Below are 20,444 nucleotides of genomic sequence, written 5' to 3'. Positions count from 1 at the left end.
TGTTAGAAAAGCCCCTCCCTCCCCCCCCCCACCAGCCCACCCGAGGTTAAATAGATAGTGCCACATTCTAAGATTCATGCATCACTGCATTTTGCTATTGCACATTTTTCAGAGAAAGAGGGAGTTGTGTATGTGTGCCCCCTCCCTCTCTTCCCCTTCTCTTCCTTAGGCTCTCAGATTCCTGTGCTATTTCCATTCTGCCCTCTCCCAGCCTCCCCCACTCCCGCCCCATCCCAGACCCGTCACTGGTTGTGGACGTCCTCCCTGCGGACAATCTTGTAGATGATCCAGTAGAACATGTTGAAGATGAGGAAGGCCATGGGGAAGCCAATGCGGGATATTTTGTCAATCTTCTTAGCCCTCTGGATGAAGAGTTTTCGCATCTCCTCTGGGGACTTAGACGGTGCAGGAGGGGGGTTGGTGGTATTGTTGTTATTGGCGCCTTTGACTGAGATGCCATCCTTGGCCTGCAGACAGGCTGGGCCCATCCCATAAGCAGAGAAGTTGAAGCGGCCTTCTCCGGCCTCATCCTCCTGGAACAGATTCAGCATGGGGCTCTACTTAAAATAAGACAGGGGCTGGGCACCCTCCCTGCAAGGCACTCCCCTGGGGGCCTGGCCTCGCCCATCTGGTTCTCCCTGCCTCTTGGACTCTACCATTCCAGGTTTCTGAAGGCTTTCAGGCTGGCTGGGGAGTAATGCCTTATAGAGGGGCGCCGCTTGCTTGCTGAAACAGATACAAACCAGGGGATAGGAATGTGGCATAGAGTCTGGACACCTGTGTTCAAGTCTTGGCTCTGTCACTTGCTGGTTGTGTGACCTGAGGCAAGTCACTTCTTTATTTGAGTCTCGGGTTTTTTTATTTCATATTTTCCTATAAGTGGGGGAGAAGATTCACCCCGCTACATCAAAAGGTTCTTTTGACCATCAGAGATTACAGATGAGCAGATACTCTGAATGCTGTTTGGTTAGAAATCGAGGAGACAATTTGGAGAGATCCCCTGCTTTGCCTCTGTTGCCTCCTTGCCCTCTTTACCCACCCCATCCCCCAGGTGATGTTTCCTCGAGTGGGTTGTGGGGGAGGGGGCGAATGGCCCAGGAGACAGCAAGAGCCTTACTTCCTTTTCACAAGCCGGGGAAGCCGCAGCTCCTTTCTGCCTCCATGTTCCCATATCCCTGGCAGTTGTGACCTCAGACATACCTCCGGGTTCAGTTATTGTTCAAAGCCCTTCATCAATTGGCTCCAACTTACCTTACAGGTTTTGCCCCTCCCCTTACCTTCTGCTTTGCACACCTGCCAGTTGGGTTGCCCTTTGCCAGCCATCCCTTGTGCATTTCTCCCTCCCTGCCTTATGCTCACCACCAACATGCCTGCTGCCCTTATTCTTCTAATTTCTCCCTTTCCCAGCTCATGGGGATCTTTTCCTGATCTGACTCATGGAGACACTGTTGTCCGCTTGCATCATGTCTGGCTTCGTTATCTTCCCGTGTGAGCTCTGTGGTGGCACTGAGAGTCTCAGCGGAGCTGTTGATTCAGCGTGTGGCTCTGGGGAATTTTTACCAGCTCACGTTGCCCTCCTAGGTAGTGAGGGCTTCTAGAGAAGAAAGTCTGTCTTCTGTTTGTTCCTGTGCAGGACAGGGCTGGCAGACAGCAGGAAACACAGCATAAGAACCCCTGTCTGGCTCAGCTCTTGCCAAGCTCGCGTGGGCCACCAGACAAGCTTGTTGCGATGACTTCCAGCCCGGTCTTCCTACCGCCTCCAGTCTGGCCCTCCCAAGCCACCTGAGTTGTCATAACACAGATCTGATTGGTCATCTTTCGCTTGAGCTGTTTTTTAAAAATATTTATTTCTGATAGAGGGAGAGTGCGAGCCGGGGAGGGCAGAGAGAGAGGAAGACACAGAAGCTGAAGCAGGCTTCAGGCTCCGAGCTGTCCACACAGAGCCTGGTGTGGGGCTGGAACTCACAAACCATGAGATCTTGACCTGAGCCAAAGTCAGACGCTTACTCAACCGACTGAGCCACCCAGGCATCCCTCGCTTGAACTTTTTAATGGGCTGCCACTGGCTTCAGGATGATTAAAATCCTTGCATGGTAAACAAGGCTGTAGATGACCCGATCCCTGCCTGCCTCTCCAGCGTCATCTCATCTTGCACCATCCTCCATCTGGCATTCTGTACACCAGTGACCCTGAAATGTTTACATATATTCAAAAGGGTCATGTTCCTTCTTTTTAACTCTGGGGCTGTGCTCAAGTTGTTCTCTCTTCCTTGGAACATACTCTTACCCCCACCTCTGCTCCTGACTCCTCTTCCACTGAACTAATGTCTGGCTCAGAAGCCTTCCCTGAGGTCAAGGATAAACTAGGTGTCCCTGCTGTGTGCTCCATAGCTCCCTGTACATCCCTCTCTATTTAAAAAAATTTTTTTTTAATGTTTATTTACTTTTGATAGAGACGGAGTGTGAGGAGGGGAGGGGCAGAGGGAGGAAGACAGGATCTGAAGCAGGCTCCAGGCTCTGAGTTGTCAGCACAGAGCCTGACGCAGAGCTCGAACTCACAAACCGTGAGATCACGACCTGAGTTGAAGTTGCATGCTTAACCAGCTGAGCCACCCAGGCGCCCCATCCCTCTCTATTTTTTTAAAGCTCTTGATTAATGTCTGTCCTCCCGTTAGACTCTAAGCTCCATGAAGGCAGTCTTATTCATGTTCATTGTACCTGCAACACTGAACATATGAAGAGTTCCTGAACATAAGCTCAAAACTCAGCAAATATTTGTTGAATAAGTAAATGTTTACCAGTATAGCTTCACTACTCCTAGCTTCCCTTTTTTTAAAAAAATTTTTTTAACATTTATTTATTTTTGAGAGACAGAGAGAGCGCAAGCAGGGGAGGGGAAGAGAGAGAGGGAGACACAGAATCCGAAGCAGGCTCCAGGCTCTGAACTGTCAGCATAGAGCCTGATGTGGGGCTCAGAACCACAAACTGTGAGATCATGACCTGAGCCGAAGTCAGATGCTTAACCGCCTGAGCCACCCAGGTGCTCCCCCGCCCTTTTTTAAATGGGATTTTATTCCTAGCACTTAGGAGGATTTGAGACATGAAAAATGCTCAAGAAATCTTTGGCAAATGGATGAATCTGGTCCAACACCCTCACTGCGGAAATGGGGAAAGAACATGTATAGTGCCTAGCAAATAGATCTCAATAAATTTTTGTCTGTGAGTAGGGCGACTGACTATAGGGTGTTTGTGGCAGGGCCAAGGAAAGGAGTTGGGGGAGCTGGCCAAATTACTGGACCCAGTGCCTGGAAGGGATACCCAACTCTATTGCTTATCAGTGTAAATCTGCCCTTGCCGCAGGATAGGGTGCTTGAAAGTGTTTTCTCACTGGGCTCTAGTTATGCAGGGGAAGCACCAAATTAATTTTATATACAGCTTTGGGCAAATTATTCTCTGCCTTCCTCATCAATTAAACATAGGAGTGGAAGGGGTGGAGGTGTGGCCTGGAGGCCCCATCTAGTTAGATGATCATCAATTTCACATTGTAGCCCGGAGAAAGGAAATTCCCTGGGAATGACTGGAGAAAGGCTTGCTATTCCTGTTCTCCCCAGCAGATGGCAGGAAATGACAGCTTGGGGATGGAGCAGGGGAAATCCAGCAGGTGTGATCTAGAACCCAGGGAGGTTGGGAGTGTGTCTGCCCAGCCGGGCTCGCAGGTTTCCTAATAATCTGACTAATGAGGCCGGCCAGGGAATTTGAGGACCAGATGCTTTGTGCCCAACAAATGAGGTAACATGGGAGGATGGTGGGAGTTGAGGAGCCCGGCCAAGATCACAGGCTCTGAGAAACTCAGGCATGGAGCTAGTTCCTTTTCACTCACCATCTGGGGCTGAAAACCCCCTCTGCAAATATCCGGATGAAGGGAGGTTTCTGCAGCCCAGGCTCGTACATTGCCAACGTACAAGCCACATCCAGAGGGGATTACTCCAGAGGAAGCGCTGCTCTATGGTGAGCCCAGTTCTGCATCCTTGTAGTTTCTGACATTTGAGTCAATTTCAGAGCCCTTAGGAACAAGGTCACACTGATTCAACCACACACAGGGGCCACGCAGGAGAAATGTAAGGGAAGAAATGAACCAGAGCTGAAAAAAATCTCCGGTCAGAAGGGACCGTGGCAAAGTGGAGAATGTGTTCCCTACCTAACGGCAGTTCCTGTGCCCCAGTATGAGGTGGGATGGGACTGCAGTGGGATCAGAGGCTGTGACTTTTTGACTGAAGATAGAAGTGTGATTTTTAAATGCTGGCCCCTTATTCTAGACTTTTAAGACACTGCTAGTGAAATTAGGGACAGTTGCATGTTGAATTTGATCTCTGGCTACTGGTTTTTGACCTCTGCCTTTGGGTAAGTCTTAGTTCTTATTTGTCATCTAATAAATACAGGGCTATTTTATCCACTTCGGGATGGAAACCATTGATGAATACTGTGTGTGGTCAGTATTTTTGAGAAAAGCCATGGGACCTTCAGCACCTACCCTGCTTTTGCCACCAGTGCCTCTGTGATCCTAGTGATGATCACTTTGCCCCTCCTCACTGTTGTCATTCGCATGGGAAGAGTGGACAAGATGCCCTCTAAGGCTCTTCTAGCACTAACAAGCTGTGAGAGAATGAGGAAGGAACTGAGCAGGGTTATCTGATCAAATCTGATTGTGGCTTTATTTACACTTCCCCCGACCCAAGAGAAAGTTTTGTTTTCCTCTAGTGTGTACAACTGGTAAGGATTTGGTGAGAGCAGAGGCAGCCTTTGGAGGTCCTCCAGGCCTGTCATGCTACATATCTGCAGGGGGCTCCATTTACATTTTAGTCTATGCGCATAGTGCCACCTGGGGTTGTGCCATGCATAGTCTAGTGGCCTGGAGCTAGTCAAATATTTCAGACATAGTCTCCCCAAATAAGTGTCTCTTCAACAAATGTATTAACCCTCTTTTAGCAGAGGAAAATGTGAAAAGCAGTTAGCCAGTGGGAAAAAAAGGAAAAATAATAAATTGCAAAGATAGTTGTGTTTGGCCAGTTCTTGCTTAGATTAGTGTAATAGTCAGGGGCTCAGTATCCAATGAGCAGTAAGGACTAAGACTAGAGGTCTTTTTTTTTTTTTTTTAATTTTTTTTTTCAACGTTTATTTATTTTTGGGACAGAGAGAGACAGAGCATGAACGGGGGAGGGGCAGAGAGAGAGGGAGACACAGAATCGGAAACAGGCTCCAGGCTCTGAGCCATCAGCCCAGAGCCCGACGCGGGGCTCGAACTCACGGACCGCGAGATCGTGACCTGGCTGAAGTCGGACACTTAACCGACTGCGCCACCCAGGCGCCCCAAGACTAGAGGTCTTTAAAGAAATCCTATTGGGGTGCCTCAGTGGCTCAGTTGGTTAAGTGTCTGACTCTTGATTTTGGCCCAGGTCAGAATCTCACAGTCTGTGGGTTTGAGCCCTGCATTGGGCTCTGTGCTGATTGTATGGAGCCTGCTTGGGATTTTGTTCCCTCTCTCTCTCTGCCCCTTCCCTGCTCAGGCTCACTTTCTTTCTCAATATAAATAAACTTTAAAAAAAAAAAGAAAGAAAGAAATCCTGTCTGGCTTACTGCACGTAAGATAGTTTTCTCTTCTAATGTGGAGTTAAAAGGGTGGTTATACCTTAACTCCCACGGACATCTTCTGTCTTGAAACGTCTACCTCCTGCCTGTGGTAACCTGCTAGAAGTTAATTGAATCAGATTGCTGACGTTCAAGAAACGTACTGATGGAAACCTGTGCATGTGTAATCATTATTCCCTGGCATTTGTGTGGCAGGAACAAAAACTTAAAGCTGCTTTGCAATCTGATTTAATCCTGACCACAGTCCCCAATTGTGCCAATTTGGTCCATTTTACAGATGGAGAAAACGGGCCCAGAAAAAGGCTAGCTTGAAGTCACGTACCAAACAGTGATAAAGAAACAGAGTCCTCTGCCACAGCACATTGTAGCTGAATAGACAGCTATTCGAAGTGGGTCAGTCTGAAACTTGGAGGGCCTTGGTGTGCGGCAGGTTTGTGGTGTGGCCTGACAGCTCATAGTGTTCGCCCTAATCTGTTGCTGGAAACACTTCTTGGTAGGCTCTCTGACTGGAAAGGCTCTTCTTGGTTCTTTAGTTTATCCATTTGTCCATTTGTTCAGTCCATACTGAGGCAGGACTTCAGAGAAAAGTGCCCCGTGGCCTAGGGGCCCATGTAGGATATAATCTGTGCTGCCATACTCGACTGTTGCATGAGAACTTCAATACAGGACCTTGACTTTGACTCAGGTTTCAGGGAAGATGCCTCGGCTGAGAGCTGGAAAGCGAGCGCTTGGTTAACATTAAGCAAAGTGCGCTGGGAGGGCATTTCCGGAGAGAACAAGTCCCATGTAAATACTTGAGCAACTAGGGAAAAACTAGGGTGGTTGGTGCTCAGAGAAAAAAGGCAAAAGAAGTGTAAAGATGAGGCTGGAGAGAAAAGTAGGTTTTCTGATCTCCATGGGAAACTTCTTTTGGAAAAGTAGTTCTAGACCAAGGTATGCAGCCAGTTTGCTCCCAGAGACTGCACACTCCCCAATGGCCTTTGCTGGTTTTGGGACACAGTCTCTGAGCTGGCAGAGGCTGGTGACTTTGCAGAGATGGCCTGCCAAGTATTTCTTTATTCAAGCTGTCATAAAGTGAGAGAACCCACTTTGGGGGAGCATTTTGCTTGATGCCCCTTTCTTGGAAGTAGGAAGCAAAGGCCTGGCACCTGGACATTCTACTCAAAGATCTTAACCTTTTGTGGTGCAATTCCATCTGAAACCAAACCCCTGGAAATAATGCAGCCTTGAAGAAGGCACCAATAATCATCTTTTAGCCTGCCAAGCTTCAAGGTCACAGCTAGTTATTATCGTAACTCCATCAGTGTTCCATCAGTTCTGTCTTCAGGTGTAACCTGATAATTTCTATCCTGTTATTACGATTAGAAGAATAACTTGCCCACAGACTCAATCAAGGCATTGTTTATGGGAGGGGAAGTTAGGGCTTCCAGGAGCTTAATCCCTATTTTGTGTCTGCCTTACCCCCTGAGAAGGATGGTCCAGCGAAACAACTATCATGAGACAAGGCTGCCTGAAACTCTTGTGTTTATCACCAGCTGTCCCTCCTTAGGCAGTGATCCAAAGGCCTACCTTGTGATGTCTTCGCTTCCTCCTGAATCGGAGCAGCTCTTTGTGCTGCCGAGACACAAAGTTGACAGCGGCATACTCAAGCAGGGCTGAGAACACGAAGAGCAGGCACACCGCCATCCAAATGTCAATGGCTTTCACATAGGACACCTGGAGTGGGGGTGGGAATGAACACAGGAGGATGAGGGCAGAGGAGAATGAAATATCTCAGTATTTCTGCTTCTCAGTAACTCTGCCATTACCCACTGCTATCCCCTTCCTCAGCTGGGGTATTAGGAAGGTGCAGAGGAAAAGAGAAGAAAAATGCATCAGGAAGACGGCATGAAACATTGGAGAAAATAAAATATGGTACCTAGACGAGTACTAGAGAGAGGAGAGAGGAGGATGGTGTATTGAGCATCATCACTGAGCGAAACGGAATGTTGTGTTTAGCTAAGGGTGATAGGAACAGAACGGTGTACCTAACATTAAAAGTAAACAGAGGATGTTAGCAAAAGCGACAGGGTAAGATCTTCAAAAACACTCTCCTCTATAAAAGCAACAAGGACAACAGCAAAAATGGTCAGAATCAACTTTCTCAGAAGCCCTCTTAACCAAAGGCTAACAGCAGTCTTGAAAGCATTTACTTAAAAAGTCAGCTGAATGCCAGCAAGAGCATCAAACTTGGTGGCATTAAAAAAAAAAAAGAAAACAGCTTCATTGAGATATTACACACTTACAGTGTGTATTTCAATCGTTTTTAATACATTCCAGATATGTGCAACCATCATCACGGTCACTTTTGGAATATTTTCAGCACCTCTAAAAGAAACCTAATACCTTTTAGCCATCATTCTTTTCCCTATTCCTCCAAGTCCTCTCCCCCCAGTCCTAAGCAACCATTAATCTACTTTTTGTTTCTACAGATTTCCCCCTTCCGGACGTTTCATATAAATGGAATCATACACCATGTGGTCTTTTATGACTAGCTCCTTTTACTTAGCATAATGTTTTCAAGATTCATCCATGTTGTAGCATATTTCATTCTTTTTTATGGCCAAATAATATCTCCTTGTATGGATATACTACGTTTTGCTGATCCAGTCATCAGTTGATGGACATTAGGGTTGTGTCTACCTTTTGGCTATTATGAATAATGCTGCTATGAACATCTATGTACAAGTTTTTGTGTGGACATGTGTATTTATTTCTCTTGGGGCTTTGTGGTGTTTCAACTTGCCATGTTCACATCCTCCTATTCCCAGCTCTGTGCTAGACTTGAAAACCAACAGCCTGCAAGCACAGTGAAAACCAGTATCCAGGCAATCAGTGGCCAGTGCAGAACAGAGTTAGAGCTTCTTTAAAGCTTCATTCCCAGAGAACTGTCATTATTTGACCTGTCTTGTGGTTCACTGAAAGACCTCACTCACTATGCAGTCTTTTATTTGAGCTGACTTGGAACTGGCCCTGTGTGAACGGCCTTTTCCCTGGGGGCATTTGTTGAAAAGAGTCAGTGGCAATTGTTGAACATCACATCCTCCTGAGGTAGTAGGTAACAGTTCAGGCAAACAATAGGTTGATCAAAAAGCTTAAAAGGAAAATCTGGGAATGCGATGTCCACGGGAGCTTTAGAAAAAGCTCTGACATATACATGGGAATCTGTGTGCATGCACAGGCCTGTGTGGGTACTCAGGGAAGACCTGACTGGGAAGGCCCCTTAGCTCTCAACTCTGGCTAACCTTGACACACTGAGCCAGCTGCAAGTGAAGGGTAAGGCAAAACTGTAAACTGCCTGGCTGAGTGATGAAGGTGTGTTCGAATATATATGTACAGCCCCTAGGAAAAGGCCAGGAGATTTATAGGTTCCAGGCATTTAAGGAAATTTCTGTCCAATTTTAGGTAATGGCCAAGCTAACTGAGCAGAGACTTCAGTGGCCCCACACAACAAAGAATACAGATGTTACAGAATTGGTTCACAAAAGTTACTAAACAAACAGCAAAAACAACAAATCCTGAGGAGGGAGCGCAATCTGATTTCCAGAGATGCCACATCACATTATGTTAAGTGTGTAATTTTCAACCCTAAATTATAAGATACGCAAAGAAATAAAGGCTAGCCTTGCAGTGGACTAGATGTTTGTGTCCTGTCTCCCTGTCATAGGTTGAAATCCTAATTCTAATGTGATGGTATTTGGAGGTGGGGCCTTTGGGAAGTAATTAGATCATAAGAATGGAGCCCTCATAAAGGGATTAGTGACTTTTTCAAAAGAGGCCAGATAGCTAGCTCTCTTTCCACCATGTGAGGATATAATAATAAGCTGGCAGTTTGCAACTGGACGAAGGTCCTCACCAGAGCCCTGCCATGCTGGCACCTGACTTCCAGGCTCCAGAACTGAGAGAAACACATTTCTGTTATTTATAAGCCACCCAGTCTCTGGTACTTTGTTACAGCAGCCTGAATTGACTAAGACAGGTCCATCCATAGGAAAAAAAAAAAAAGGCGGTCAAAAGAAGCTGCCCCTGGGGAAGCCCAAATGTTGGACTTAATCAAAGCTTTAAATCAGTTATTTTCAGCATGTTCTAAGAGCTAAAGGAAACCTTTAGCTTAAACCTTTAGTATAAACGACTAAAGAAAAGCGTGAGAACAAAATCTCACCACATAGAACATGAGATAGAAATGATAAAAAGAACAAAATAGGAATTCTGGAGTTGAAAATTAAATAGCTGAACTGAGGAGTTCACTAGAGAGGATAAATAGCATATTTGAGCAGACAGAAGAAAGATTCCATGAGCTTGAGGTTGTCTTGTCTGAGGGACAGAATGAAGAAGAATGAAAAGAGACTCAGAGATCTGTGAGGAACCATTAAGTATACTAACATGTGTCTAATGAGTGTGCCTGAAGGAGAGGAGAGAAAGAAGCAGAAAGAATATTTGAAGTAATGGCCAAAAATTCCCCAAATTTGAAGAAAAACACTAATGTACACGTCTAAGAAGTTCATGAACTTCAAGCAAAATAAACTCAAAGGGATCCACGCCTGCACACTTCACAATCAAACTGTCAGAAGACAAAGAATCTTGAAAGCCACAAGAGAGACGCAACTCATCATGTACAAGAGATCCTCAATAAGAATAACAGCTGATTCCTCGTTAGATTGATTATATACTTTTAAGTTGGGGGAAGCAGCTCGAGATTATTAAAGCATGGGGACAAGACCTGTGGGCAGAAAGAGCTGCACTGTGATTCTGAGGAACGAGATGTCTCTTTAGAAACTAAGCAGTCTAGAAGGCAGTGGAATGACCTAAGTCAATGAGAAGACATCTGTTGTTTATAGACTGGAAGACTTGATATCGTTAAGATGGCAATACTCTCCAAATTCATGTCCAGACTCAGTGCATTTTCAGTCTCACTTCCTTTTTTATTGTTGTTGCAGAAATTGACAAAACTGAGCTTAAAATTCATATTCAGATTCCAATGGAAAGGCAAGGGACCCGGAATAGCCAAACCAATCTTTAAGAAGGACCAAGGTGGGGGACTCACACTTCCCAATTTTAAAACTAATCACAAAGCAACAGTAATCAACTGTGTGGTACTGGCATAAGGATACATACACAGATCAACGGAACAGAACTGAGAGTCCGGAAATAAACCAATAAATACGTTTATGGTCAATGGATTTTTTGACAAGGATGTAAATTCAACGGAGGGAAAAATATAGTCTTCCCAACAAATGGTGCTGTAAAAACTGGGTATCCACATGAAAAAGAGTGATATCCCTCCCCTACACCATATGAAAAAATCAAAACGGACTAAAACCTAAATTTAGGGTTAAACTATAAAACTCTTAGAAAAAACCATAGATAGAAATCTTTGTGACTTTGGATTAGGCATTAGTTTCTTAAATATGATAGCAAAGGCCAACCAACAAAAGAAAAAATAGATACATTTTACTTCATCAAAATTAAAACCTTTAGTGTATAATGGACCCTACCAATCAAGTGAAAAGATAACCCCCAAATTAGGAGAAGATATTTGCAAATCACATATACGATAAGGGATTAAAATCCACAATGCGCAAAGAACTGCTACAGCTCAACAACAAAAAGAAATACCTCTATTATAAACTGGGCACAAGATTTGAATAGACATTTTTCCTAAGATCTAGAATAGGCCAATAAGCACATTAAAAGATGCTCAACATTGTTATTAGGAAAACACAAACCAAAACTACAGTGAGATACAGCCTCACATCCACTAAGATGTCTGTAATCCAAAAGACAGATGATAATAAGCATTGGTGAGGAAGTGGAGAAATTGGAACCCTAGGGAGATTATCACATGGTGTAGCCACTTTGGAAAATAGTTTGGCAGTTCCTAAGAAAGTTAAGCATATAGTTGCCACATGACCCAACAATTCTACTCCTAGATATACACCCTGTGAGGGTTGAAAATATTTGTCCACACAAAACTTGTACGTGAGGTTCATAGTAGCATTATTTAAAATAGCCAAAAGGTGGAAATAACCCAAACATCCTTCAGCCGATGAATAGATAAGCAAAATATGATAGACCCATACAAGGGAAATATTATTCAGCCACCAAAGAGAAAGAAGTACTGGTAGAATGTACAACACAGGTGGATCTTGAAAACATTATGCTAAGTGAAAGTGCACGTTTTACCTTATTCCATTTATATGAAACGTCTAGAAGAAGCAAATTCACAGAAGTAAAAAGTGGAGTAGTGTTTGCCAGAGGCTGGTCAGAGGGCGGAATGAAGAATGACTGTTGATGAACATAGGGGTTTCTTTTTGGGGTGATGAAAACATCCTAGAATTAGTGGTGAGGATGTGCACCTTTGTGAACATATAGTCACTGAATTTTATGCTTTAAAAAAAGTGAATGGAGGAATAATGTGAAGTTGAGTATTACTATAATAGCAAATGGAGTCAAATACTGAGTCTGGTGTTTACAGTGAGTGGAACAGAATGTTGAGTCTAGCGTAAATTATAAGTGAAAGACAATGTGGCATCGACTATGAATAGACAGTGGAGCAGGATGTTGAGTCTAACATAAGGAAAAGAAAGCAGATATATCTGCTGTTACAGTTGCACAGAGCACAGTGTGTTGTCAAGTGGTAATAGGAAATGGAATTTGGTCTCAAGCATCTATGGTGAATCGAGCAGAATGCAAAGTTTGGTGTTAATAGCGCAAAGTGCAGATTAGGGAGCTTTGTGTAAGAGTGAAGAGAGGGGACAGTGGTGTCTACTGTGGATGGCAAATGAGGCAGAATGTCTTCTCTCACGTTGAGAGTTAGTAGAACAGTAGAACAGTTTGGTCATAGAACCAAACAACAGTAGGGAGAATGTTCTAGATTAAAAGAGAAACCACGAACAACATGAATCTTTATTGGATCCGTGATTGGATCCCTCGCCATATTTACTGATGATGCTTTTTGGCAACTGGGGAAATTTAGATAAAGTTTCTGTATTAGATGACACTACGGAATTATTTCTAATTCAATAATTATTGATATAAAATTGGTAAATATATATAATTTATATGAATATAATTATTATTGAATTAATGCTAATTTTTTCAGATGTGACAAGTATCACGATCCTTATTCCTTACTTAGAGATAGCTTATCATGATGTGTGTAATCATCAAATGACTCAGCAAAGATTTGTCTACTTACTTACCTACCCACCTACCTACCTACCCACCTACCTACCTACCTACCAACCTACCTACCTACCCACCCACCTACCTACCCACCCACCCACCTACCTACCTACCCACCTACCTACCTACCCACCTACCTACCCACCCACCCACCTACCTACCCACCCACCCACCTACCTACCCACCCACCTACCTACCTACCTACCTACCTACCCACCTACCTACCCACCTACCTACCCACCCACCTACCTACCCACCCACCCACCTACCTACCCACCCACCTACCTACCTACCCACCTACCTACCCACCCACCTACCTACCCACCCACCCACCTACCACCTACCTACCTACCCACCTACCTACCTACCCACCTACCTACCCACCCACCCACCTACCTACCCACCCACCTACCTACCTACCCACCCACCTACCTACCTACCCACCTACCTACCTACCTACCCACCTACCTGTGTATAGAGAGAGCTAAAGTAAATGTGGCAAGATGATAACAGTTGGAATCCAGGTGAAGGGTATTCAAGCGCTCATTGTATGGTCTTCCAACCTTTCTATATCAAAACAGAATGCTAAGTGAGGCCTTAATCGGAAATGGTGCAGTGTTGCATTTAGCATAAGGCTGAAGGGAGCCAAACATGGAGTCTGGCATTAACGGTGGAGCTGAATGTTTTGTCTGCTGTTGAGTGATAAAGGCAGAACGCGGCACAAACGATAGTAGTGAACGGAGTAGAATGCAGTGTCTAGGCATTAAAAGAGAGTAAAGCAGAATGAGGCATCAAGCATTCATAGCGAAGGCAACAGAATGTTGTACCTCACGAATGGGTGACTGGAGGAGTATGTGGTGTCTGGCGTTAATTGTAAATGAAGCAGAACATTATGTCTAGTGTTAAAAGTGAATTAAGCAGAATGTGAGGTCTGGTGTTAGCAGTGAAAGGAACAGAATGTTGCATTTATTGTAAGGGTGATTGGAGGAGAATTAGTGTGTGGTGTCGGTAATGAATGAAGTGGAATGCCGCGTCTGGTGTTAGAAGAATGGAGCAGAATGTTGTGTCTAGTACAGAGTGAATGGAGCAGAACGTGTATCCGGCTTTAATGGTGAATGGAGTGAAATGCTGTGTCTAGTGGTAATAGTGAACGGAGCAGACTGTGGCTCAAGCGTGAACAGTGAAAGTGACGGGATGTGTTGTTGCACATTAGAAATGTAAGAAATAGGGGCAGAAAAGTGTTAACGTATGAGTTTTAAGATGACGCTGCTATCCTTTGAAAGACGTGCTTGTAAGATTGGCCCTTGGTTGACATCTGGGAACTTGGATTTGGGGAATGTTCCCATGTCCCCTAACTGATCAGGGGGCCTTGCTGTGCAGAGAATGCCTGTACAGACGATATGGTTTATGCTGAACATTTACTTTCCTCCTGGGAGTCTGGAATTTTCGTATGTGCTAGGCAGAGCATGTGACGAGCACCCAAGAAAAAACACTGATACAGAATCTTAAAAGAATCTCAAAGCAATTTCTCTGCCTCTCTGGGCAGAAACATCTCACACGCGTGACTGCTTTTGTATTGTTGGGGTAAGAATGTACTCCGTGTGGTCCCTCTCATGGGAGGGAGAAAACAAGGAAGCTTGCACATGGATTCCTCCAGACTCTGCCTGTGTCTTTTCCCTTTATCACCTAGCTTATGTCCTTAATACGTCACTGTAAGAAATCTCAGTTGTGAGTACAGTGCTATGCTGAGTCCTGTGAGTCGTATCAAATCTCTGAATGTAGGGATGGTCTTGGAGACACCCAACACCAAGTATCTACTGTTACTGGTGAAAGAAGCGGGGTGTTGCATTTAGCACTAAAAGTGAATGGAGGAGGAAGTGGAGTTGAGCGTTAATAGTAAGTGAAGCAGGACGTGTGTGCAATGTTGGCAGGGAATGGAGCAAACTGTGTTGTCTGGTAACTGTATACAACATAATGCACATCTGGAGGAGAGGTCTGCTGGATCAGAATGCTGGATCCTAGTTGGGCTTCAACCCCTGATTCATGTCTGTGGAGATGGACCATGGAGTGACCTGTGGAGTGACCTACCATTACCTTTCCCTCATTTTAATACTAAAATCTCCACCCAAGGGGGAGCACAAGCCTCATTCACATAATATACCTATTGGCATGTTTCCTTAAGGCACATGCGCAACCTTACGCCCGCCTCTACATACAATGATGAGGCTCCCCTTTCTATATGCATCCTGACCCTAAATAAAAGGAACCCATTCACCCTCACTCAGGGACTCATGGCTTTGGAAGTTATTCCCCATGATCTCCGTATTTGCTGCAAATAAGTTTACTGTGTGCAACAACTCCAAAACACAAACAAAAACACCCCCAGAGTGCTGGATCCTGCCAAGTGTAGTAGATACATAGTGACTAATTCCTTGCGCTCTCTTTATCTCAGGCAAGGTGGGGAGATGAGAGTCCTTTGTCCAGGTGTTCTGTGCTCTTGGGCAGTAGGACTTACCTTGGGCAGGGATGCTCGGGAGCCAGAGCTCTGGGTGGTCATGGTGAGCACAGTGGTGATGCCCAGGCCCACACGGGCTGGCGCGGCATCCATGTTGATCCAGAAGGATATCCATGAAAGGATGACGATGAGCAGGCTGGGAATGTACATCTGGATCAGGTAGTAGCCCATCTGTCGCTCCAGGTGGAACCGGGCCTCAATGCAGGTGAATTTCCCTGCGAGAAATTATAGTGAGAAGGCAAAGTCGCCTGGTGGGTTGGAACAAGGCTTTGAGGTCAAAACAACCAAGGCTTTGAGATCAAAACAACCAAGGCTTTGAGGTCAAAACAACCAAGGCTTTGAGGTCAGCTGGGGCCTGGTTCAGGCTCACACTAGCTGTGTCCTCAGACAAGTGTCCTCAGACAAGACAAGTGAATCGCTCTGTGTCTCAGTTTCCTTATCTATGGTAAAGTAGGGATGGTGATGATGATGATGATGATGGTGGTGGTGGTCATGATGGTACCTACCTCATTTGGTTACTGTGACGATGCCTATAAAGAACTTAGTACGGTCCTCACATCATTAATGCTCAGGAATGTCAGTTGCCATCATCCTCATCAGCCTTATTGTGTTGCTAAGAGTGGGCCTAAGTAGACCATTCTTTTTTTTTTATTAATATTTATTTATTTATTTTGAAAGAGAGAGGGTGGGGGGAGGAGCAGAGGGAAAGGGAGAGGAAGAATCTCAAGCAGGCTCTATGCTAACAGTGTGGCTGACAACATGGGGCTCAATCTCACTCACCCGTGAGATCATAACCTGAACCCAAATCAAGAGTTGGACGCTCAACCGACTGAGCCACCCAGGTGGCCCCTCTTACTTCCTCTTATAAAACCTTTCTTTCCTTCCTTCTCTCCTCAGACCAGAAAGTCTCCTTTACCTACAGGGAAAAGTTCAAAGTTTTTAGTCCACTCTTCACAGACATGCTCTGGCCTGCTTTTCCATCCTTCCCTTCTTTCTTCACCCTAATCATGACCCCCTCTATTCTATCCCTTGCCTTGAGCATGTCCTGCACTTTGCCACTTCTGAGCTTTGGCTCCTGCTAATGCCTCTGTCTGGAATGCCCAGACTCCTTCCCACAACCAGACAAAGCAAGCACCTTGCTCCTCTGTGATGCTTTGAATGTGGTCTGCCCTAGGCTCAACACCCCCCCCCCAACCCCTAGATTCCTTCAGTTCAGTTCTGTTCACATGGTCATCAGGGCCTTTAGGGCACAATACAGTGAGTGTATAGGCACATCGTTCTCTCTCTGTTCTCTGCACTGGACTGTGGGTAGCTGGTCTCCTCCCTACCTGTGCATCCCTGGAACTGAGACAGAGCCAGTCCCATGGGGGTGTTCTCAGCTCCAGTCCACTGCAGCACAGTTACTAGGTGATTTCCTAGAGCTCCCTGGACTGTCTGCTCCATGGGGCAGGGCCTTATCAGCCTTTCTCGCTTGTAACCACAGGGCTTAGCACAAGCACAGAACTCTGCTCTCACTTCAATAGGAATAGTCAAGAACAAATGAGGTAGTGAATGAGAAAGTGCTGTGTAAACGGTGATGGGCTGTGGTATGTGAGAGTCAGTGTGGTTATGTGACTCATGGGAAGTCACTGTTCTCATGGCTGCTAATGGGAGTACCATTACCTCTCTAAGGCTCAGCGCGCCCAGGGATCAAGAGAGTATCTTTCGAGGTTCTGAGACACCTCGGAGGTTACACGGGAAGGGGCAGCTGTCCCAGACAGCCCAGAGCTCATGCCACCGGCCCTTGCTCTGGGCCTTCTCCTTGCACCAGAGCACATAGTGATTTCTCTCAACACCCCTGCTTCACCTCCTCTTCTCTCTGGCATCTGTCATCAGCCTATTTCATGCCTCTACTCTCCTCAGCTGGGCTCACACAGCAGCCTCCTACCCAGCCCTCCAGCTGGCATATTGACTGTCTTTCTTCCACTGTGCCTCCATGAAGCTCCTTCCCAGCCTGAGGCAGGGCAGGGAAGGCCAGTCCTGGTTTGACTCCAGTTCATTCCTGTGTCTGATCTTCCAACGAAGGCTGTGCTGTGCCTGGGAAACAGAGACCTGAGCAAAACAGTGGTGGTTTCTTCACCCTCTTGCAGCTCACAATCTAGGGGACGCTTTCCAACCGCACTTATTTATAACCCCAGTGCCACCTCTCAGCTCCCTCCTGCTGAAGTCTGTGTACTTGTGCTCTGTCAGAAATGACAGCTCCCCTGTGACAGACTCTGCTAGATGTCCTCCTAATATCAGCTCTGCCCTTCTGCCTTAGGAGTAGGATTCATTTTGACTGGGCATGCTGCTACCTGGGATGGAGACCATATCTCCCAGACTCCCTTGCAATGAAGTGTGACCTAAGCTTCAGTGACTTGCCCCAGGACATCCAGGAAGAAAGGGTCAGAGCCACTTTTCTGGTTTCAAAGCCTATTCTCTTAACCATGAGGTAATTAACACAAAGCTATGTCCATCAAGAACGCCTCTTGATTGAATGAATGTTTGAAATGACCTCTGGCCCTGATTGGGGGTGGGACCTGAGGAGGACATCCTTGCACCTACCTGTGTTGTAATGCTTCGTGCAATATCTCAAGTCCTTCTCTTCTTTCAGGATAAACTGTGGTAGAGTTAGTCCGTCTGCCACCTGCACAGCTCCCTGCTCCTGCCACTCGAAGATCAGGTCATTCATGGTATAGCCAACTGGGATGGGGGTTCAGAAGAAGGAGCAGTCACCACCCAGAAGCATTTATTTGAAGCATGTCAGAGTTGGTTTGGGTTAGAGACAAAGAGGCATTGGGCACTAGATGGAACTCATGAGACCATGTTGTCTTGCTGCCACTCTCTCCCAGCCCACTTGCAACAAAAGAGGTTAAAACTGGTTTAATTATTTCCAGCCCCTGCCCTTCTACCGTGCTTCTTACCCCTCCCACCATCTGACACTGGCTTGTCCTTTTGTCCCCAATACTTACCCCATGGTCATATTCAGCTCACATCTGCTACTTTGCCTGCACACCATCCTTGCAAGCTCCCTCTTTTCCTCTGGGGAATGATTCTATAGAATACTGTTGTAGGACTATCAGTTGGGGGCCAAGGTGTGAGTTAACGACTCAACTATATCAATCAGGTCCTCTATGGCAGGACTTTGATTCTATCTATCATCTATCTATCTATCTATCTATCTATCTATCTATCTATCTAACATTTATTGTCAAAATGGTTTCCACACAACACCCGGTGCTCATCCCAACAGGTGCCCTCCTCAATGCCCATCACCCACTTTCCCCTCTCCCCCACCCCCCACCAACCCTCAGCTTGTTCTCAGAATTTAAGAGTCTCTTATGGTTTTCCTCCTTCTCTCTCTGTAACTTTTTTCCCCCCTTCCCCTCCCCCCTGGTATTCTGTTAAGTTTCTCAGGATCCACGTATGAGTGGAGAGACGTATCTGTCTTTCTCTGCCTGACTTATTTCACTTAGCATAATACCCTCCAGTTCCATCCACGTTGCTACAAATGGCCAGATTTCATTCTTTCTCATTGCCACGTAGTACTCCATTGTATATATAAACCACATCTTCTTTATCCATTCGTCAGTTGATGGACATTTATGCTCTTTCCATAATTTGGCTATTGTTGAAAGTACTGCTATAAACATTGGGGTACAAGTGTCCCTATGCATCAGCACTCCTGTATCCCTTGGGTAAATTCCTAGCAGTACTATTGCTGGGTCATAGGGTAGATCTATTTTTAATTTTTTGAGGAACCTCCACACTGTTTTCCAGAGTGGCTGCACCAGTTTGCATTCCCAACAACAGTACAAGAGGGTTCCCGTTTCTCCACATCCTCTCCAACATTTATAGTCTCCTGAGTTGATTCTGGAGGCAAGTGACAAAAGGTTCAGAGTGGGCTGGTGCCAATTCCGCTCAGAGGTGGTGCTCCAAGGGGCTGCCCCATTGGTTCCCGCTGCCTAAATCCTCTGCCCTGGTTCCTGTGCTTTCAGCTTCTCTTTCAAGTCCATGAGGACCCCCTATGTCCTTCCATTTCTTTCCATCTTTTAAATTGGATTGGTTTCTGTCTGCAATCAAAGAAGGCAGCTACCTCCTCTGGTAGGTTCACTTGTGACCTCCTACATAAAACCTTCCCTAGCACCCCTTCTCTTTCCCAACCAGAAGGAAGCACTCTTCTGCCATGAGGCCACAGCATTTGTACTTCTCACAACATGCTTACCGCTTGCCGCCCTGTGTTAGAGTTACTTGTGCATCTAGTTGTCTATCTTCCTGTGAGTTCAAGGACTATGGCTTGTTCAAACTCTTCCTGCTGCACTCCTGGAGAGCATGTCCGCAAGGGACATGGAACAGAATCTTGGGAAAATACTGCTGGCTTCAAAGTTGGGCCTCAGCCAGACAATGGAAGGGGGGTTGTATTTCTAATGCATTTTCTAAAGCAAAGCCCCTCATCTGGTATTTTGGGCTAGTGCAGTAATCCCCTGGGGTCCAGCAGTTAGGAGTAGCTGTATGGGAAGTTCTGCTCGTCCCCTAGGTAAAGGGGAGTCTGTTTTTTTCTAAAACCCTCAGGCAAGGGACTCACAGCTTTCCAGTTGCATGATACACGTCTGGACGTCCATGGGGAAATTCTTTAAGTCCATGGGGCAGGCCAGTGTCAGGGTGATTCTGGGAAGAGAAAAGAATTGGATGATGGTAGACCCACAGACCAGGGAAGCTGTGCCTCTGTGCTAGTGATTACCAGAAAATCAGTTAACTTGGACAAGTCAAGGAGGGCAGGGAACTGGTGTGTATTGAAATAATACATGTCTATTTCTATATTCCAGCTATGGAGTGGAGGCTCAGAGAGATACAGTAGGTTGCCTAAAGTCACACAGTCAGTGGAATTCGTGGGTTTCTTTGGAGACTATCTGGCTTCTAGACATCTGCCTGTAGCAAGCTGCCTGAAGGCCTGGAGGCCAGGGGCTGTCTTCTGCAGAGTCTGGATTTTAAGTTGAGTAGCCCCAGGCCTCAGGTTTCCCAGGTGCACCTGTCAGGTGCTT

The 20,444-nt window shown here is 45.8% G+C and overlaps 1 protein-coding gene across 2 annotated transcripts in view; it reads right to left on the bottom strand.

Annotated features, from left to right (window-relative positions):
• Nucleotides 1-242: 242 nt before the first annotated feature.
• The window catches only part of GLRA1 (glycine receptor alpha 1), an 82,937-nt gene continuing 62,735 nt past the window's right edge, over nt 243-20,444 (bottom strand). Inside the window, exons 5-9 of one of the 2 annotated variants that reach the window (XM_047073533.1) lie at nt 19,988-20,070; nt 17,968-18,105; nt 15,385-15,599; nt 7,215-7,361; nt 243-557 (exon numbers count right to left, since the gene is read on the bottom strand). In XM_047073533.1, coding sequence (XP_046929489.1) covers nt 243-557; nt 7,215-7,361; nt 15,385-15,599; nt 17,968-18,105; nt 19,988-20,070 — 898 coding nt within the window. The remainder of the gene's footprint in view (nt 558-7,214; nt 7,362-15,384; nt 15,600-17,967; nt 18,106-19,987; nt 20,071-20,444) is intronic. The other variant, XM_047073543.1, reaches the window with a different exon arrangement.

Source organism: Lynx rufus, unplaced genomic scaffold, assembly GCF_022079265.1.
Source record: "Lynx rufus isolate CCGP_SWC_20201006 ecotype Redwood Valley unplaced genomic scaffold, mLynRuf1.p SCAF_1, whole genome shotgun sequence".
Taxonomy (NCBI): Eukaryota; Metazoa; Chordata; class Mammalia; order Carnivora; family Felidae; genus Lynx; species Lynx rufus.
Note: the sequence above shows the minus strand (reverse complement) of the source record. Positions and strands in the feature narration are given on the sequence as shown.